Raw genomic sequence first — 22,777 nt, 5'->3', positions numbered from 1 at the left:
CGACTTCAAGACGAAAGATACTCGATTCAAAAACACCTTTAAAGATTGATGTTGGTTGCTTAACTCAGCAGCAAGAAGCTACACTTCAACCAATTTGACATATTGAAAGATCGACAGATCTTAGAATCAACTTTAGACGAGTTCGAGAGATAATTCAGAACCGATCCAGTTCGTATTTTCAAGTTGGATTTCAACTTCACGACGAAGGATATCCAATTCCTGGCTCAACTTCACGACGAAGGGGCCACCCACGATTTCAACTTCACGACGAAGGGAATCGTGCTCACCATTGTCTCTCTTGAGACGGTTTCCCTTGAAACAAACTTTGTCTCTCTTGAGATAGTTTCCCTTGAAACAAAATTTTGTCTCCCTTGAGACAGTTTCTCTTGAAACATAAACATTGAAAACATTTCCCTTGAAATGAATTTCATCTCTCTTGAGATAGTTTCTCTTGAAACATAAACATTGAAAACATTTCCCTTGAAATGAATTTCGTCTCTCTTGAGACAGTTTCTCTTGAAACAAAATTTTGTCTCCCTTGAGACAGTTTTCTCTTGAAGTATCATCTTTGAATATGTTTTCCTTGGAACTAATTTCATCTCCCCGTGAGACAATTTCTTTTGGAACTAAGTTTTATCTCTCTTGAGACAGTTTTTCTTAAAACAAAATTTTATCTCCCTTAAGACCGTTTCCCTTGAAACAACAAATATCTTTGAGATCGTTTCCCTTGAAACGAGTTCTGTCTCTTTTGAGACAATTTCTCTTGAAGCATCATCTGAACCGTTACTCTCAGCTCAGGCACATACTTGAGATGGTCGAGAATCATTTCTCAAATCAAAAATAGAATGTGCACATCAAATTTGAACATTTGAAGAATTCAAGATCAGGGATCAAAATTTGAAGATTCAAGAATCAAGATTCCAGACAGGCAACTAGAGATCGAGATTTCTCTCCAGAGCCCCAAGATAACATATGTTGCATATGCATTTTAGGCACACCTAAGAGCATTGCATCCATAGCATCACATATATGCATAACTTTTTCAGGTTTTAGCTAGAGTCAATTTCAACTTCACGACGAATGATATTGAACTCAAAGCGACACAATTTGCTCGAGAGTGGATTTCAACTTAACGACGAAGGATATCTAGCTCGAAGCCAAACTTCATAATAAAGGGTTCTCCACGGTTTCAACTTCACGGTGAAGGGAATTGTGTCCACCCGCAACATACAATACTTGGATTTCAACTTCACGACGAAGGATATTCAAGTCAAGGCTCAACTTCACAACGAAGGGGCCATCTGCGATTTCAACTCCACGATGGAGGATATCGTGCCACTCAAGACAACACAAGTTCAACTTCACAACGAAGGGACGGCTGGTTGTCAACGAACAACTTTCCAATTTCAAAGCTGATTTTCCACGACGGAGGATATCATGCTACCTATGACAACACAAGTTCAACTTCACAACGAAGGGACGGCTGGTTATCAACAACAATTTCCCAGTTTCAGGGCCAATTTCAACTTCACAGCGGAGGATATTGGACCCAAGACAGCACAAGCTCAACTTCACAGCGAAGGGGCGGCTGACTGTCAACAAACAATTTCGGAGCCAATCTCAACTTCACAACGAAGGATATTGGACTTGAGACAACACAAGTTCAACTTCACAACGAAGGGACGGCTGGTTGTCAACAAACAATTTTCCGGTTCCAGAGCCAATTTCAACTTCACGACGGAGGATATTGGACTTGGAACAATGCTACTTACTTGGATTTCAACTTCACGACGAAGGATATCCAACTCAAAGAAGGATTATTTGCCATCAAAATTGTCGAGTTCGACTCCATTCAGCTCGATGACACATCAATCGCACTACTTTCCGGTTGCAGTCGAGGTTTTCAAGTCGAGAAGAGGACCTGGGTTAGCCGTGCCTTAGTGACAAGCAAACATTTTCAAACAGCATAGCTTAAGTCAAGAAAAAGCTATCTGTCAATGAAGATTTCTCAGTTCTATTCCGATCCAAGGTCTTTAAACCGAGAAGAAGACCGAAGGGTAACGGGAAGCCACGTGCTGATTCAAATTTCGAACTACGGCTTTAATTTCATATCATTTCAAGATGAACTCGACTTCACGATGGAGGAGTCATCCGTAACTCAATTCGACAGGGAGTTATTGAAACATCAGAGTCAATTTTCAACTCCACTGAACGAAAAGTGTGTCTTTTAATCTTTGCCCTATCCCCGTTACACGACTATGGGCAAAGAGGGGCAGCTGTCAACACACATTTTTCGTCCTACTAGGATTCAAACTCCTAAAAATAGGATATAATTTTAGGATTTAAACTCCTAAAGATATGATAGAATTTTGCTAGGATTCAAAAAATAGGATAGAATTTTATGATTTAAACTCCTAAAGATAGGATCCACAAGCACTATAAATAGCCATTGTAACTCACCATTGTAAGACACGATTTACACACAAAAACATAGAGGAAAGCACGGAAAGATACAAAGGCAAAACTATTGTAAAGGATTCGAAAAGGAAATAAAAGGTAGCATTTTCTTTTTTCTTTCTTTTGCATGTGCACGTTATTTTTCTTGAAATTTGGTTCGAATAACCCAAAACGTAGGTTGCGCCGATGACCAAAACGGGTGGGGTTTCGAAGTTTCGAACCTAGATCTACCCCGAGGCTTATTTTTAAAAACTGGTTTGATTTTCGGTTAAAGGAGGGGAAGAGCTTTTTAAAAATCTATATTAGTCCCTTTATTTATTATATGGATATTTTATTCATTTATTTTTATTATTCATGTTATTATTATTATATGTATATATATATATATTAAATTATTTTCATTTATTTTTTACTATATTTTACTATTATATATATATATATTTCTTTAATATTTTACTTATAAGTCTAATATTACTATCTATATATATTGTAATTATCTTTATCTAGTCATATATTTTTTATACTTTTAATAGTTTATTTATATACCTATTATTAATATATATTCTTAATTATTTTTATTTGATTATTTTTTATTTACGTAATATATCTTATAACTTTATATATATTTTTTATTATTTTCGTTTTTTATTTATTATTATTATATTATTTTTAAAAACCTTGTGTCTTTATCATTATTATTATTAAACATTATATATATACTACTAACCTAGAGGGTCAATTTTTGTCTTATTTCTTACTAAAGCCCCCACTTTCGGTGAATTGAGAGGGTATCTTTTCTATTTTTAAGTATTTGGTGTACATATATAGCTTATTTATTTTATTAATACTTTGATATATATATATATATATATATATATATATATATATATATATTTCCTTTTTTCAAATATTACTATATACAATTATTACTTTACTATTTTTTTTTTCTTATCTTACTTATTTATTTTATTTTTCCCTTGTTTCTTATTTGTTTTCTTTACCTTGTTTATCTAACACATTTCTCGATTTTTTTTTCAAATCAATCAAGGGTAAGTAATTAGGATCGAAACTTTACTTTTTAATTTAACTTGTCATTTTTCTTAATTAAGACAACTGGAAATTACGTAGTACCGAAAGGGCGGTTCAAGGGTGCTAATCCTTCCTTGACCGTAACCGACTCCCGAGCCCGACATATTTCTGGTAAGACGCAGATCAGGTAAGAAATAGGGTATCCGATCAACCCATTTATTTTTAAATAAATGATCGGTGGCGACTCCAATCCACATTTTTCAAGTCGAAGCCCAATTCTGGGGCCCAACCGAAAGACGGTTGCGACATGGTGCAAGAGGAATCTTAACGCCTTCATCTTTCTGGCGTATCCCCTTATGTTTTCTAATGCTTATGGTGGCACTTCTCGTCGCCGTTTTTCGGGTAACTGTGATCCTTGTGGGGTTAAAGGTCATAAGCGTGACCAATGTTACAGTCTTATTGGGTTCCCTTCTGACTACAGATTCAGCCGTAAGAGGAATTATCCAGCTGCTCTTATTGTGAACTCAGATGATAAATCTGGTTTGGCTCAGCCTTCTGTTAATCTGCCTGTTGAACAATAAGTTCTTGTGTTTACACAAGAACAATATTAACAGATTATGGACCTCCTCCATAAACCAGCTTCTACTTCGGCTGTTAACTTGGCAGGTAGTGGTGGTAAGGATTCTTCTTCCACTAATCATATTTCCTTGAATTTAGATTCTTGTTCCATTGATCATGTTTTGTCTGATTTTAATTTTTTGAATAACCGGGTTGCTTGTACTCGGCGTGTGGTTCATCTTCCAAATGGTAAAACTGCATCTATTACTCACGAAGGTTCTTTTTCCCTTGTTTCTGTTCATGAGTTGCATCATGTTCTCTATGTTCCTAATTTTCATCGCAATCTTTTATTTGCCAAATTAGCAACAGATTTACATTTTGTTGTTGTCTTCTATTCTGATTTTTGCTTGCTACAGGATCTCTTCAATGGAAGGATCATGGGGATTGGTAGGGCTGCTGGAAGCCTTTATGTTTTTTACTCATTTGTTTCTCATCCTGGTTTGCCTCTTTAATCCCATTGTCATTTGTTACATGCTAATCCAACATGTGTAACTTCCTGTTCTGATTTAATTAATAAAACTTCTACTTGACATGCTCGATTGGGTTATGCTGCTACCAAGAAAATGCATAAAATGCCTTTATTTTCTGATTTAAAGTTGGATTATGTTATTTTTCGTAATTGCAATATTTGTCCTAAAGCTAAACAGACTAGATTGGCTTTTCCTTCTACCTCTAGATTTGTTGAGCCTTTTCATCTCATTCATATTGATCTTTGGGGTCCCTATGAAATTTCTACCCAATTGGCCACCGTTTTTTTCTTCACTATAGTTGATGACCACTCTCACATGACCAGAATTTACTTGCTAAAGTTATAGTTTGATGCTATCTTGCATCTCAAGCCTTTTTTTGCTTACATGAAGACTCATTTTTCTGCTTCTATACACACTGTTCGTAGTGATAATGGCTATAAGTTTTTTAGCTCAGAATGTTCAGCCTTGTTTGATTCTTTTCCTTCATCTGTCTTAAATTGGTAATCTCATTTTGAGCTTTTGTTTCACAAAGTTCCTAATCTATCTTACTTTAGGGTTTTTGGTTGCCTTTGTTATGCTAAAACTCTAAAATGTAATGGTAAATTTTCTTCAAGAGCAATTCCTTCAATTTTTTGGGTTATTCTTCAACTAAAAAAGGTGATGTTCTGTTCAATCTTGATGATAAGTGTTCTTTTGTTAAAAGGGATGTTAAGTTCCTAGAGTCTATTTTTCTTTTTGTATTTCCTACTAAATTTGTTTCTTTCTTTCCTCTTAAGTCTTGTGTTCTAGATTCTGAAATTTTAACTTTGCATTCTTCTCCATCTAGTTTTGTTTCTGATCTTGGTCTAGTTTCAGCAAGTGTTCCTGGTCTTTTTGAATTTAAGTCATCTTCTTCTCATCATAATGTTTCAGATTCTCCTGCTCCAGTTCTTAACACCTATTTTTTTATTCTACTCTTACTCCAGTTGAGTCTTGTTCACTTCCTTCTCTTGTACCAGATTTAATTATTCCTCGCAAGTCTTCTCGTACTTCAAGGCATCCAGAATGGTTGAAAGATTTTGTTTATACCTACTAGTCATCTTCTTTTCAATCTTCTTCTCCAATTTTTTCTTATGATCATTTGTATGTTTCCATTCGAACATTTCTTTCCTCTACTTCTTATATTATTGAGCCTCAGACATACTTTAAGGCTGTTCAAATCTGGGTTCAAGCAATGCATGAGGAGATTCAGGCGTTGAAATCTAAAAAAACTTGGTCAGTGGTTCCTTTTCCCACTGGGAAAATGCCCATTGGTTGCAAATGGGTTTATAAGGTTAAGTAGCAAGCTTCTGAAGAGATTGAGAGGTATAAAACTCGATTAGTGGCTAAGGGTTATAACCAGCAGAATGTATTGATTTTTTAGATACATCTCCTCTGATTGCCGATGGTCACTGTTCGAAGTACCCTTGCGCTTTCTTCTCATCATAATAGATTTGTTTATCAGATGGACTTTCATAATGCTTTTTTGCAAGCGAATATCAATGAGGAGGTTTATATGGATCTCCCTGAAGGTTTTTGCAGCCAAGGGGAGAGAATGTCGTGCAAGCTGCAAAAGTCATTGTATGGGTTTAAGCAAGCCTCGAGGTAATAGAATTTAAGGTTGATAGAGGTTTTTATAACATCTTCAATACTGGGTTAGTGACTAAATTATAAAGTTTTAAAATTTGGTGATTAAAGTAGAATAATTAAATAGTTCAAGGACTTATATTGGAAATGTTGTGTAGGGTTGAATTAAAAAGGAGGAATAGAAGGATAAAATGGTAAATTGCAAGGAAATAATCATGTTGTGGATATATATTAATCCACGTGGAAGAGGAAAGGAAGGCAAAAGTTGTTCCAGAGTTCTCTTATTTTTATTTCTTCCTCGTGCGTGAGAGACGAATCCAAAGGTGAGATTTCTTGTTAGTTAATTTCTTGATGAATTTAAGGTTAATATAAGATCATTAGATGATAACTAAGCTTAAGGAAAGCTTAAGTTATCTTAAAGTTAAAAGATGATGGAGTTAGGAGATATTAAAGATTAGGAGTTCTTGAATGAAATTTTGGAATATAGTTCATAATTCGAATTGAAAGTTAAATTTGACTTGTCATCAACCGAATTAAGGCATATAAAGTGTTAGAATTAGATTTAGAGCATGTTACCAAGTTGGTGTAATTTTTGAATTACATATGAAGGATAAGATTTTGAGTTTAAAAAGGTTATTATTGAGTAGAAATAAGTTTAAACATGAGTAGATGAACTAAGAATATGTGAAAGAATGAAATATGAAGTGTTGAGCTGGAAATGAAGTGATTTTCTTGCTCAAAATATGATTTTTGGGCAGAGTGTATCGATATACGTTCAACAGGTATCGATACACTCTTGAATAAAGAAAATATCGAATGTAATAAGTGTATCGATACACAATTAGTGTATCGATACCCCCTTAAAATGAAAACATCGAATGTAATTTGAGCACCGATACACATGTAGTGTATCGATACACTCGTTAAGGAATGTACCGATACACTCGTTAATGAATGTATCGATACACTCTTGAGTGTACCGATACCTACCTTAAATAAGATATGAAAGTAGCCTTTCTTTTAGCTTAAGAGATGGAAGATTAGAATATACCAATTAGAATACTGATATGTATTAATGTATTATTATGTAGATATAGAACATAATCATGTTCCGAAACAATCAAAGAATTATGATCAAGTCAAAGCAAGCAAAGCTAAGGTGAGTGCATATCCTAGATAGAATTGTATTGAGATAAGACTTGCGATTAGTTTATTTCTTATAGTTGAATTTATGATTTTATATTCCTGCATATGCATACATATATATGTATTAATGTTATAGTGATTTCATGCATAATTCATCAATGTTTTAACATGATATTATATGAATGAATGTTATTATAAGAGAATCAATCTAGGTATGTGAAATAATTGAAGTGATCATATGTGTGCATATGAAGTGACTCATGTGTTTACATGGATAGTGATAAAAGAGATATAAAAATGAGAAATATATTTATATTTAAGCTCATGTTATTTAATATGAGAGTTGTAGGTATAATTGGCATGCCAAGAGTCGAGGGATTTTCAGTGGTTATTCGAGTCAAATATTCAGTGCCCCTAGTTGAAATTTATTCGAACTGTGATGACAACATTCGTGCACAACCTCACTGTACTCATGTACCTCCTGTTCTCAGTAATGTACATGGGCATCCAAAGATAAATTGAGTAAAAACTCTTATATGACGTAAATATTTATTTGTGTATCATACTTATATATGTCATAATGTGGTATCTATATGTGCAATGCAATGTCATAATGGATTGATAGTAGTTCATGTTCATGATATTATTATTACGTGTTCATTTTATGCCTCACTAAGTCTGTGACTTAGCGTGTAAGTGATTTACACGTAGGTACCAAGAAAACAGAAGATCAGAATTAGGAGTGGCAAGGACAATATCACTACTAGAAGATCAGATCAGAAGTAATTGGCAAAGTATGTGTTTTGTTGTATTTAGTGTGTTGGCATATAAACAGTTTGTTAATTACGAATGCTCTGATCGATTTTGTATTGTCATGTTCAAACTTTTGTAAGTCAACAACTTTTATGGCAATGAAAGTTCAAAATTTCCTTGATTTTCTTTAAGTGTCAGTTGAAAAGTCAATGTGACACCTTCGACTCGTATCCGGGTCAGGTACGGGTTGGGGGTGTGACAATTAATGGTATCAGATCTACGGTTTAGTCGATTCTCGATATAAACCGGGGTCTAGAGTGTCTTATAATATATACATGCCAACAAAATAAAAAATTTCTGATATGATAGAATAGTGAGTATGATGTTTTGCTAATAAAACGATATGATTATGTTTTTATAGATGTCCGGACATGATAGTTCTAGAAGTGAAGCCGGAGACGATAGGTCCGCTGAGAGTAGTAATTCACATGCCCTGTCCAGGCAATGTGAAGAAAAGACACATTCTGAAGTGCCTGTAGCTAATCAAGATGTATTCTTTAGGGCATTGTACGCGGTATTGGCGCGTTTCCAATCTCCTGCTACTTCAACTCCGAGGAATATTGCGAAGGAGTTGAAGGGTTTAGGAGCTCTAGAGTTTTGGGGTGAAGCCGAAGAAGGTCCTGTTGTTGTGGACCTTTGGCTCAATGAGGTAAAAATCATGCTGGAGGGACTTCATTGTTATGATTCGGATAATCTGGATGAGGTAGTTTCCTTGCTCTGAGGGCAAGCCATAATTTGGTGGACCAACGTTACATTAAGAATGCCTGGTGATCAAGTAAATTTGTCCTTGTTTTTAAAAGAATCTAAGCATAAATACATCAGAGATCAATTCATCCGACAGATGAAGCAAGAGTTCATGAACCTGAAGCAATTTAATCGTACAGTATATGAATATGAGTGTGAATTCAATTAGTTGAGCCGCTTTGCTACCAAGCTTGTTCCAACCGATAAAGATGCTGCTGAGTGGTTTGTAGAAGGTATGCGTCCAAGATTAAAAGAAATGTTGATTGTATTGAATTTGTCTTCGTTTCAAGAAGTAGTGAACCGTGCCAAAGCTCTAGAAAGGGCTCAAAATGAGAGGTTTGGAGATCTAAGAGCTCGGGCGTCTAAAAGAACAGATGTTTCTTCGAGTTTTGCTCCATTAAAAAGGGGCAGAGATGCTAGTTCACGACCCCAGGCGAGATCGGAGTCAGTGGCATCCTCCGCGAGAGGATCAAATCCGATGAGGGGACGACAGACACAATCAGTGGGATCTGAATATGGGAGAGCTAACCAGAGCCAAGTCAAACAAGGTCCATATTGTGGAAGGAATCACTCGGGAATATGCAAAATGATTTCTGGAGCCTGCTTTAAATGTAGGGACACCGAACATTTTGTTCGAGATTGCCCCATGATAGCTAGTGAATATGCGCAGCCAGATAGGTCTACTTCTGTTACTCAGAGGGGAAGAGGTAGAAGCAGAGGAAGAAGTCAGTCAGAGTCTTCGGTTCCATAAGAGATACGCTCCACAGCTCGGGTGTATAATTTCAAGACTAACGAGGATCGAGATGATCCGGATATTATAGTAGATATCTTTCAATTGCATGATAATAATGTTTTTGTATTGATTGATTCGGGGTCTACTTATTCTTACATTAGCAGTAAGTTAGTGAAGGAATTGAAGATTCAGTTAGAAGCTACTAGCAGTGAGGTGATAGTGATTAATCCTTTAGGGCACAATGCTCGGGTCAATATGGTGTGTCGAGGGTGTCCCATACAGATTCATGGAATTTAATTCCCTGTTAATCTGATAAAATTACAATTCGACGAATTTGAGATAATATTGGGAATGGATTGGTTATATTGTTACTACGCTAATGTCGATTGTAGATTGAAAAACGTAACGTTGAGAAGTCTGGAAGGGGTTGAAGTTGTGGTATTTAGTGAAGGATGGAATTCATTGGCAAATGTAATCTCAGTGATGTCGGCAAATAAATTACTACTACAAGGATGTCAGGGGTTTATTGCTAATGTGATGGATGTTAAAGCTAAAGAGAAGGGAATTGAGGAAATTCCCATAGTTAAAGAGTTTCCCGATGTATTTCTTGTAGAGTTACCGAGTTTTCCTCCGGATAGAGAAGTAGAATTTCAGATTGAGGTAATGTCAGGAACCACTCCCATTGCAATGACACCATATAGAATGGCTCCAAAAGAATTGTAAGAATTAAAGATTCAATTACATGAGTTACTAAACAAAGGGTTTATTAGACCAAGTGTATCACCTTGGGAGCTCCAGTTCTGTTTGTTAAGAAGAATGATGGATTAATGCGTCTTTGCATTGACTATAGGCAGCTCAATCAAGTGACTATCAAGAACAAGTATCCCCTCTCCCGATTTGACGATTTGTTTGATCAGTTAAAGAGAGCTTCAGTGTTCTCGAAGATTGATTTACGTTCTGGTTACCATCAATTGAAGATTCAAGATAAGGATATTCCAAAGACGACATTCAGAACGAGATATGGACATTATGAATTCATTGTGATGCCATTTGGAGTAACCAATGCACCAGTTGCTTTCATGGATCTCATGAACAGAATATTCCAACCTTATTTAGATCAGTTCGTGGTGGTATTTATTGATGATATTCTAGTGTATTCGAAGTCTGAAGAAGAGCATAGTTCGCACCTGAAGATGGTTTTACAGATTTTACAAGAAAATAAGTTATATGCGAAACTATCTAAATGTGAATTCTGGTTGAATGAAGTGACGTTCCTTGGACATATAATTTCTGTAGAAGGAATTCAAGTGGATCCTCAAAAGATTAAATCCATTTTAAAGTGGGAAGTTCTAAAGAATGTGTCAGAAGTTCAGAGTTTTCTAGGGTTAGCTGGTTATTATCAAAGGTTCGTTAAAAACTTTTCGATAATAGCATTACCCCTAAGTTATTGAGGAAAGAAGTAAAATTTGTGTGGACTTCAAAGTGCCAAGAGAGTTTTTAAAGGTTAAAGAAGATTTTGATAGAAGCTCTAGTGTTAGTCTAACCTGAGTATGGCAAGAACTTCGTAGTGTATAGTGATGCGTCCCATAATGGCTTGGGATGCGTGTTAATGCAATAAGGATAGGTGGTGGCCTATGCTTCGAGGCAATTGAAACCGCATGAGAAAAATTATCCAACGCACGATTTGGAGATGGCTGTAGTAGTGTTTGCTCTTAAGACTTGGCGTCACTACTTGTATGGTGAATGTTGCTACTTGTATACCGATCACAAGAGTTTAAAGTACCAGATTACTCAGAAGGAGTTGAATTTAAGATAGAGAAGATGAGTGGAATTTCTCAAGGATTACGATGTGGTAATTGATTTCTATCCAGGGAAAGCAAATGTGGTAGCGGATGCCTTAAGTCGAAAGACGTTCGCAGCCTTACGAGCTATGGATGACAAACTATCGTTAAGTGGAAACAGTGCAATATGTGCGGAGTTAACTATCAAGCCATCATGGCTAGATCGAATTAAGGAATTGCAAAGTAAAGATGAAATGTGTTTAAAGAAGCTACAACAAGTAAAGAACGAGGAGATAAAAGATTATGAGATCAAGTCTGATGGGAACTTGTATTATCACGGGAGATTAGTGATTCCGGATAATGATGAGTTGAAGAAAGATTTGTTAGCGGAAGCTCACTGTAGTCCATTGACTATGCATCCTGGAGGAAACAAAATATATATGAACCTCAAGAGTCGATATTCGTGGCATGGAATGAAGAGGGACATTACGGAATTCGTATCCAAGTGTTTGACTTATCAGCAAGTCAAAGCTGAGCATCATGTTCCGTCAGGACTATTGCAACCAATATCGATTCCTCAGTGGAAATGAGAGAACGTAACAATGGATTTTGTAACGGGGTTACCTTTAACTCCAAACAAAAGAGATTCAATATGGGTGATCGTAGATAGATTGACTAAGTCAGCTCATTTCATTCCAGTGCTGGCGGATTTCTCCATGGATAAATATGCTGAGTTATATATTAAATAGATCATTAGATTGCATAGTGTACCTGTTTCCATAGTTTCTGATCGAGATCCTCGATTTACTTCGAGATTTTGGAAGACGTTGCATGGAGCGTTAGGAACTCGATTGAACTTCAGCACCGCATTTTATCCTCATACAGATGGATAGTCTGAGCGGACTATCCAAATTTTGGAGGATATACTAAGAGCTTGTGTAATAGAATTCAAGGGATCATGGGAAAGGTATTTGCCACATGTCGAATTTGCGTACAACAATAGTTATCAATCAAGTATCAAAACGGCTCCCTATGAAGCTCTTTATGGAAGAAGATGTCGTATGCCCCTAAATTGGTTCGAGCTTAAAGATAGAGAAGTTCATGATCCTGAGTTAATCCAGGAAGTGGAAGAAAAGGTCCAAGTGATACAGAGTAACCTCAAAGCAGCAGCGGATAGACAAAAGTCATATGCAGATTTAAAGATGAAGGAGATAGAATAACAAGTTAGAGAAAAATATTTTTAAAAGTATCTCCTTGGAAAAAAGTTTTGAGGTTTGGACGTAAGAGAAAACTTAGTCCCAGATTCATCGGGCCTTATGAGATTGTTAAGAGGGTTGGATTAGTGGCATATCAACTGGCAATGCCACCCGAAATGGAGAAGACTCACGATGTCTTTCATGTTTCAATGCTTCAGAAGTATCGATCTGATCCATCTTATGTCGTGGCACCATAAGAGATCGAGGTTCAATCGGATTGACTTATGAGGAAGAATCGGTTCAAAACTTAGCTCACGAGGTTAAGTAACTAAGGAACAAAACTATTCAATTGGTCAAAGTCTTGTGGAGGAATCACAAGATAGAGGAAGCCATGTGGGAGCGTGAAGAGGACATGAGGAATCAGTACCCCCATCTCTTTGCGCAATGAAAATTCGAGGATGATTTTTCTTAAGGGGGAGATTTATAACATCCTTAATACCGGGTTAGTGACTAAATTGTAAAGTTTTAGAATTTGGTGATTAAAGTAGAATAATTGAATAGTTTAAGGACTTATATGAGAAATGTTGTGTAGGGTTGAATTGAAAAGAATGAGGAATAGAAGGATAAAATGGTAAATTGTAAGGAAATAATTATGTTGTGGATATATATTAATCCATGTAGAAGAGGAGAAGAAGGCAAAAGTTGTTCCATAGTTCTGTTATTCTCCTTTCTTCCTTGTGCGTGAGAGACGAAGCCAAAGGTGAGATTTCTTGTTAGTTAATTTCTTGATGAATTTAAGGTTGGTATATGATCATTAGAGGATAACTAAGCTTAAAAAAAATCTTAAGTTATCTTAAAGTTAAAAGATGACGGAGTTAGGAGAGATTAAAGATTAGGAGTTCTTGAATGGAATTTTGGAATATAGTTCATAATTCGAATTGGAAGTTAAATTTGACTTGTCATCAACCGAATTAAGGCATATAAAGTGTTAGAATTAGATTTAGAACATGTTGCAAAGTTGGTGTAATTTTTGAATTACATATAAAGGATAAGATTTTGAGGTTAAAGAGGTTGTTATTGAGTACAAATGAGTTTAAACATGAGTAGATGAACTAAGAATATGTGAAGGAATGAAATATGAAGTGTTGAGCTGGAAATGAAGTGATTTTCCTGCTCAAAATATGATTTATGGTCAGAGTGTATCGATACACGTTCAACATGTATCGATACACTCTTGAATAAAGAAAACATTGAATGCAATAAGTGTATCGATACACAGTTAGTGTATCGATACCCCTATTAAAATAAAAACATCGAATGTAATTTAGGCACCAATACACATATAGTGTATCAATACACTCGTTAAGGAATGTACCGATACACTCTTGAGTGTACCTATACCTACCTTAAATAAGATATGAAAGTAGTATTTCTTTGGAAGATTAGAATATACCAATTAGGATACTGATATGTATCAATGTATTATTATGTAGATATAGAACGTAATACTGTTTCAGAACAATCAAAGAATTAGGATCAAGTCAAAGCAAGCAAGGCTAAGGTGAGTGCATATTCTATATAGAATTGTATTGAGATAAGACTTGCGATTAGGCTATCTCTTATAGTTGAATTTATTATTTCATATTTCTGCACATGCATACATATATATATGCATTAATGTTATAGTGATTTCATGCATAATTCATCCTTGCTTTAACATGATATTATATGAATGAATGATATTATATGAATGAATGACATTATAAGAGAATCAACCTAGGTATAAATAATGGAAGTGACTCATGTGTTTACATGGACAGTGATAAAAGATATATAAAAATGAGAAATGTATTTATATTTAATCCCATGTTATTTAATATGAGAGTTGTAGGTATAATTGACATGCCAAGAGTCGAGGGATTTTCAATGGTCCTTCGGGTCATAGTGGTCCTTCGGGACATAGTGGTCCTTCGAGACAAATATTTAATGCCCCTAGTGGGAATTTATTCGAGCTGTGGTAACAGTATTCGTGCACAACCTCAGTGTACTTATGTACCTCCTGTTCTCAATAATGTACATGGTCATCCAAAGATAAATTGAGTAAAAACTCTTATAAGACGTAAATGTTCATCCGTGCATATTATACTTATATATGTCATAGTGTGGTATCTACATGTGCAGTGCAATGTCATAATGGATTGATAGTAGTGCATGTTCATTATATTATTATTATGTGTTCATTTTTTGTCTCACTAAGTCTGTTACTTAGCATGTAAATGATTTACACGTAGGTACCAAGAAAGCAGAAGATCATAATTACGAGTGGCAATGACAACATCACTACTATAAGATTAGATCAGAAGTAATTGACAAAGTATGTGTTTTGTTGTATTTAGTGTGTTGGCATGTAAACAGTTTGTTAATTATGAATGCTCTGATCGATTTTGTATTGTCTTGGTCAAACTTTTGTAAGTCAACAACTTTATGGTAATGAAAGTTCAAAATTTCCTTGATTTTCTTTAAGTCTCAAAGTTGAAAAGTTAATGTGACACCTCGGACTCGTATCCGGGTCGAGTACGGGTTGGGGGTGTGACAGTTTTGTTCTTAGATGGTTATGTTTAAAGCAAGTTGGGCTTCTTATTATTCACAAGAAAAGAATGAGATAGTATTGTGGTTTTGCTAGTCTATGTAGATGACTTGTTGATAACATGGAATGATTATAGATTGATCAAAGAGTTAAAAGGTTTTTTAATCAAAATTTCATAATGAAAGATTTGAGTGTCATGAAATTTTTTTCTTGAGATTAAAGTTTTGAGATCCAAAGAGAGGATGTTGTTGAATCAAAGAAAGTATGCTTTGGGGTTCATAAATGACATTGGTTTAGGAGGTACCAAGAGTTATGCTTTGGAGTTCATAAATGACATTGGTTTAGGAGGTACCAAGAGTGTTTTGACATCAGTGAAACGGAATCTAAGGCTTACAACTACAGAATTTGATGAAAATGTCAAGGATGAAGTGGATGATTTAATGTCAGATAAATCTATCTTCCAAAGACCGATAGAAAGATTGATTTACTTGACACATACATAGTCGAATTAATATTTGCAGTGCACTATCTTAGTCAATTCATGTAGAATCCAAAGAACTCACACATAGAAGATGCACTTAGAATTATGAGATATATTAAGAAAAAACTTAGAAAGGGTTGTTGTTTAAGGCTTCTGAGTGATTGTAATATTATAGCATTTTGTGATACGGATTGGGTAACTTGTCCAATGTCAAGAAAGTTAATAACATGGTTTTGTATTAAAATTGGAGAATCATTAGTGTCATGAAAGTAAAAAAACATAACACCATAGCTACATCATTGGTAAAAGCAGAGCATATAAGCATGGCTATGACTGCTTCTGAGTTGGTTTGGTTGAAAGGGATGCTTGAAGATCTTGGGGTTAAGGAAATTGAGCCAATAACATTTTATTGTGACAACAAGGCAGCATTACAGATATCACCAAATGTAGTGTATCATGAGCGCACCAAACACATTGAGTTCGACTATCATTTCATAAGGGAATAGATACAAGGTCTCATTCAAACTGAATTTGTGTATCAGGAGAACAGCTTGCAGATATATTGACTAAGGCCTTGAGTTCACAACAACATGACAAATTGGTGACCCAGTTGGGAATGAAAAATATTTTCCTTTCTCCAACTTGAAGGGGAGTGTTGAAGATATAAGTTATAATATAGTTAGTTTGTTAATGGTTAGTTATTAAATGTAACCGAATAGTTTGTTAGTTCTTTGTTTGTATAAATATGTTTACTTGCAAGTAGAAGTGTGAATAATATACACATAACTTCTTTAAAATTCTCTAATTTTACAATAATATCATTGATCATATCAAAACTTTTAAAACTTTAATGAATAAAATAAATATGGGTAAACTACATGAGTTTGATGATGTGATACATTAGTAAAAATGTTTAATTTTCATTTTAATCCCTAAACTTTAAATAATTTGAATAGCCTATGCTTCTCTTCTGCGGATCATGCTTCATAACCCTTCAGCAACTTCTCATTATCCAAGAACAACTAGATGGGAAAACCTAGTTAAACAAGGAAATATTTAAAACACAAGTATTCATCCAAAAGTAAATATAAGTTAATAAACTAATTAATGGGAAAAAGAAAAGAAAAAAATCTAAATGATCAATTAATCAAGAACTCCAACTTTCTTTAAAAGGCTAAACAGCCTAACTGTGTCAATACTAAAAACGAATTTTCCATAACTTTATGTAAATGAAACGATATACACCGCATCAACTCTGCATGGAATGGCAAGACGGAAACACCAAGAACAGTGTACCACCTTCAAAAGAATTTCCCTTAAAAACGCAAAAAAAAATCCACTTCACTAAAATTAAAATGAATAATTAGGCCATTAAAAAAATACCCAATACAAGCTGCACGAATCTAAATCAAGCAATGAAAATTTCATAAGTAGTATTTTATCTGATGTTCATGGGTTAAAATAAAAAATTAATTGTGCCATCAAACTAATGTCATTCAATATCCTAGTGACTAAAACTTAATAAATTGATAACTTAAGTGATCAAAACTTTAATTTTTAAATTTTGTGAGCAAAACCATATAAATTTAAAAGGTAAGTGATCATTATTGTAGTTTACCAAGTAAATATTTACTCAAACTTTAGTGTCGCGATCTAGTTTACCCAAAAATAAAAAGGATAAAATACATAAATGGTTCCCAACTATAGAGTATTGTTTTATTGAGTCTCTTAATTATTAAAAGTTATAAAATGCTCCCTCAATTAAAGGATGTTGCTTTATTGAGTCTTCTACTATTAAAAGTTACAAAATGGTCATCCGACTATTCATATGTTCCAAACTCACCCTTTTTCATTAAAATTTGACGGTCTTCTGAGCTAGACGTTAACCTGTTAACTGAGATATAATAAAATATTATCTTAGAGCTATTTGCATTATATAGTCATTTGGTATTCTGATATCATATTTTATTATATCTCAATCAACAGATTAACGTCTATCTTAGACGACCATCAAATTTTTAATATAAAATGACGAGTTTGAAACATATGAATAGTTAGGTGACTATTTTATTATTTTTAATAGTCGATGGACTTAAAAAAGCAATATCTTACAATCAATGAATTATTTTGTAACTTTTAATAATTGAATGGCTCAAAAAATAGCGTCCTATAGCTGAGGGATCAGTTTTGTACTTTACCCAAATAAAAATGGAAAACGAAACACAAGATTTTTTAAGATACGTCTTGATCCAAAAATCTAATCCAAACTCGGTATTCTCGTCTATCCCGCTCCCCCACCACTATGGCCACCGCCTCCGCCACCCTATTCTTCTCCCCGCCATTGGTCGCCGCAAAACACTCCTCCTCCTTCCATCATTTTCACCTAAACCCCTCACTCCTTCCCTTTCCTTGTCTCAGACCTAAACCCCTCCACTCCCCCTTATCTCCTACTCTTAAACCCTCTTTCCTCGTCCGAGTCGACGACGGCGATGCCGATGCCGGAGGACCCGATGACTACGACATGGACGAAGAAGAAGTGGAAGAACTCGACAACAAGAAAGACTTCGACGTCGAATACGACCCTTTGGCCGCCACCTCTGTTGGTGCCGCTTCTTCTGCTACGGTTGATGTCGACATTGAAATTACTGAAAGCAAGAGCTTTGTTTCGACTCAAGGGTGGGACTCGGATATGGTGGTGGATTATAGGATAAATGAGAAGGAGTTCCATAAGATTAGCTTGATGGACTGTGATTTTTTTATTCGGAAGCCACCTGACCCTGATAATGATGTGTATGATTTCAGGGAGGTTAGTCATTTCTGGTCTTTTTGTTTTAATTTTACTTACTTTTTGGATATGGGTTTTGCTTAAACTTTGTGTTGAATTATTGTTTCTGGATTTTCTGATGTATTTTCACTGGTTTTCATTTCACTAACCGATTTTTTTGTTAGCTTTTATGAAAAAGACGACAGTTTGAGTTTATAATAGAACATAACAGAAATATTCGGGACATTCTTGAATACGAAACATTTTTTCAAACCTTATTTTGATAATTAATGAGAAAGCTTCATTTACTGGAGTGGAGGCCTTGAGTGAAAAACTTGCATGATTGGAATAGCTATTTTCTGCAAGGCTTCCCACATTTAGATCTCATAGGTGAAATATTTTTCTTTGTCCCATTGTTTTGTGTGTGTGCTCTCATTTGCTTTGTACTTGTCAGAATCGCTCTCATCCCTTTGCTCGTAAATACAAAGCAGTCTGCATCCTCTCCTCTCTGTGTATAAACCATTCTTTTCATATTGTTGTATTTTCACATCTGGCGAACCAAATTTACTTAGTGGGATTGCACAAATAGTTTCAGTTTCATGTGCTGTGAAATTCTCGCAGTTTCCCTGCTTTCACTATTCACCTGTATCTATTAATTGATTGATGTGAAGATCGCGTTTAGTTCGTTCTTGTCGTAGTTTCTCTCATCCCTTTGCTAGTTAGTTATCTTGAAACAGTCTATATCTGCTCCTCAGTTTAAACCCTTATTTTTTAAGTTTTTCACTCTTGCATCTGGCAAACCAAATTTACTTAGTTGGATTGCACAAATGATCTCAGTTTCATGCGTTGTTAAATTCTTCTTGATATCCCACCCAACCCGCTATCTCCTTTATTCTATTGGTTGATTGACTTGAGGGTCTTCCTCTATGCTACTTTCAGTGTTTAACTTTGATCTGATTACTATTTCTATTCTTTTGTATGGTTTTTCTAGATGTATGTCACTCCACCGGATACAGATGTGTATTCTATTCCCAAAGTTTTGGCTCCGATGCCTCAAAAGGTAGTGTAATTGTTGTTCTTTTTCCTTGTAAGACATAAAATATCTGATTCCTTATATGAAGTTATAGATTTGAAGGGTATTATACTTGCTGTCTTATTATATTTTGTTAATTATTTGACCTTTTTGGGCAGTGGCTAGTCAACACTGACATCCTTTGAATTGTTATTTTGATTTGTTTTCAATAATGGGCCAACTCTGTTCATGAAAACCTTTCAGTACATTCGCTGTGCAATGAGTGATTATGGCTGCTACAACGTTACAGAACCGCCCATTGATGCACCTCGAGACCCTCTTTATAAATCTGAGAGAGAGATCATGAAGGTACAACTTGTCTGTTTTTGATTCATGTGTCATCTGTTTAACATGTGAATCCGATTCCCTTCTAGTTTTCACTCTGCTCAAATCCAATCCCTTATTCAGCAAACCTGACTTTTCAAACATTGTATAAATGCAATTGTCAGGTTGTTACCTCTTTTAGAAATATTAATGATATCTGTCTTTTCGGTTCTCTAGACACATGCTTGAGTCTCGTCTTTGATGAATTTATCTCTGCTTGAGTCTCGTCTTTGATGAATTTATCTCTGCAAATCCTTAACCATTATGTGAGGCTCAACCAGTTTAGAGATTTTACCTAAAGAGAGCTAAAATCCCAATTTCTTTTGTATTTGTTGATTGGAACCTACCTTGTTGTTTGACCTGTGGTGAATAACTGAAGTAGCATGCTCTTTATGGCTCCCTACAACTACAAGTAGCCGTATTTATTGAGAAATAAAAGAAAAAAACTTTAACCGACATGCTGGAAGAACCATTCAAAGGAGATATAGGTGCATGCTTATACTGTTATGCAAATTACAAATGCCAATGGTCTTAATTTAACCTTGTTGTGATTGCAAAACAAGGATATGCATGTGATCAATAAATTACGGAATTCGGAATTCAGAACAAATTAACACCTTCCTCCTTTTGCAATATCATAGAAATGTGTATGTAATCTCAACCGGAGGTTAAGGATAATCAGTTCTTTGAGCAGGTTGCTTTCTTATTGCAGGTGTTTTTGACAAAACATTACAGGAACCGGAGGTTGGGTGACCCGGAATTTGTGCTAGACTTTGAGGAGATATATGTGATTGATTCCAAGACAAAGTCAATTACCAGAGCCAAAGTTTTGGTAAGGAACTTTGTAGTTGAATCTACATTGAATAGTCTTCTGTTACAAACAAGTCTACAAGGTGACTTGTACAGTCCTTCCTCTTTTCGGTATCCTTGAGCTTTCTCTGAAACTTAGTTCAAGGCAACTTGAAGCATCCATTGCTTTGTGTGATTGTTCACTATCCAAACCTTACTGGTCGTTTGTTGCTCATTCTGTGATTTACCATATTTTAAGTTATCGATATTTTCTGTAGGTCACAGTTCCAGGAGGAAGAAACCGGGATAGAAAGGGTGACCTACTTGTTATACGTGATAATGGGAACTCCTTCAAAATAATTCATGCGGTGACAATCCCTACTCCAAATCACCTTCTGTCATATCCCCAGTTTTGCATTACCTGATTACTTCTATTTATTTGAGCTTTCAGAGTGAAAGAGATGATCCTACTACTGTAATCGAAAGGGAAGAATGGGATAAAACCAGACAAGACATGGAAAAACATCTCAGAAAGCTTCGAGATTTCAGCATTTCGAATTGGTTCTAAGCCAATGATGTAATCGGGGTTTATGATGCAGATAATCATTCAACTGGCCCAGATTGTCTGGTTTTATCAGCATGGTAAGAAAATGAAGGTTGAACTTGCAAAATCAAAACTTGAGAATTAGGATTTTATAAAACCTCACTTTCTTCACCAATGGTTCCCTGCTGTAGCAGAAAATCCTTGATGTTCTTGGCATTATCCGGGCTGCATGTTCACTGAGGGGTAGAATTAGCCCCATTAGGGTTTTTTTTCCTCTCTCTCCACATGGATGTAGTAATCCATATATTTGTAAGACTTTGACCATTTTTGAGTCAATCTCAACCTCGTTCTAGTTATTGAGCCAGTCAAAATTTAAGACTTTGAGCAGCTAGTGTGTTTAATTGAGTTTTTATTTTTAAGGTATAAACTTTTTATTATTTTAATTAGTATTGATTATGATAAATATTATCATAATCATATTAGTTTATATATATATATATATGCTTTTAGATAAAAACTAATTTAAATAAAAATATGGCAATTTTGACATAATATAATTATATGACATTGATATGTATAAAAACAATTTAAACAAAAATTTGATATAAACATGACATAAATATATGAACATGGATGAAACTATATATACTTGGAGGTTCTCTCTGAATAACAATTTAAGTCTTTATAAACATAAATATTAAACAAATTAAATTTTAATCTTTAATTTTTTATCAAAAAATTTAATATGTATATATACTGTCGGAACTGTCTTTCGATTGGGCCCCGGAATTGGGCTTCGACTTGGAAAAATAGATTAGGAGTCGCCATTGATCATTTTAAATTGATATTTAGGTAGTTCGGACACCATCTTACCTGATCTGCGTTTTCATAAATATGTCGGGTTCAGGAGTCGGTTACGGTCAAGGAAGGATTAACACCCTTGAACCGCCCTTTCGGTACCAATTAATTTGTCGGTTGTCTTAATTGCGAAAATTGAAAAATTTTAATTAAAATTTAAAAACCCGATTCGAATTACTTACATTTGATCGATTGCAATTTCTCATATATGAAAATACATAACTCCTGGATGACCTGAGTGCTAATTAAACCAAAAACTTTCCAAAGGCACTAAAGTCCCTAACTCACGCGTGTTTTCATCTTCCTCACCTCTGTTTCTTCTTCAGCATGGCTCTCCCTTTTCGTTTCCTTCAATCAAAATGGTAAAGACTTTTCCTTTATTTGTATTCCTTTTCCGATCTTGATGCATGCAATATATTTTCGAGTTTCTTCCTTCGAAGGCTTCAGATTTCTCGAATGGCTTGCACCCTTGTTCGAATGCTTCACCCCTCTGTTTTTTTGCTTTTTCTTTCACCCCCCTCTCGCTGTGTATTTCGTATCCATTTATAGCCTAGGATTTTGCTAATTTTAGAGAGTTTCCTTTGAACTCAAATGCTTGGTTTGTTAGTGATAGAGTCCTATTGAGACTAAAACTTGCAGACTTGGTGATGTTGGTGCCGTGAACTTCGGGGGGAGGTTGCTGGGCGAAAAGTAGTGTCTACAACTACCCCTTTTTGCCCATAGTCGTGTAACGGGGATAGGGCAAAGATTAAAAGACACACTTTTC

General features: G+C 35.1%; 1 protein-coding gene across 1 annotated transcript; it reads left to right on the top strand.

The window, feature by feature from the left end:
- Positions 1 to 17,878: 17,878 nt before the first annotated feature.
- Positions 17,879 to 21,302, top strand: LOC120207210. The gene is made up of 6 exons (XM_039206733.1): positions 17,879 to 18,466; positions 19,416 to 19,484; positions 19,701 to 19,805; positions 20,533 to 20,652; positions 20,888 to 20,977; positions 21,061 to 21,302. Exons 1-6 carry the CDS (start codon positions 17,963 to 17,965, stop codon positions 21,175 to 21,177), a joined length of 1,005 nt encoding a protein of 334 aa, XP_039062664.1. The 5' UTR covers positions 17,879 to 17,962; the 3' UTR covers positions 21,178 to 21,302.
- Positions 21,303 to 22,777: the final 1,475 nt, after the last annotated feature.

This window comes from Hibiscus syriacus, unplaced genomic scaffold (assembly GCF_006381635.1).
Source record: "Hibiscus syriacus cultivar Baekdansim isolate YM2019G1 unplaced genomic scaffold, ASM638163v2 tig00000477_pilon, whole genome shotgun sequence".
NCBI lineage: Eukaryota > Viridiplantae > Streptophyta > Magnoliopsida > Malvales > Malvaceae > Hibiscus > Hibiscus syriacus.
This window is presented reverse-complemented; position numbering and strand designations above follow the sequence as displayed.

Excerpts from the sequence above, each read along its gene's own strand:
- LOC120207210 (XM_039206733.1), top strand. The coding sequence starts at position 17,963 with ATGGCCACCGCCTCCGCCACCCTATTCTTCTCCCCGCCATTGGTCGCC. Across the intron at positions 20,653-20,887 it reads TTACCAGAGCCAAAGTTTTG|GTCACAGTTCCAGGAGGAAG; the intron begins GTAAGGAACTTT and ends TATTTTCTGTAG. Across the intron at positions 20,978-21,060 it reads CCTTCAAAATAATTCATGCG|AGTGAAAGAGATGATCCTAC; the intron begins GTGACAATCCCT and ends TTGAGCTTTCAG.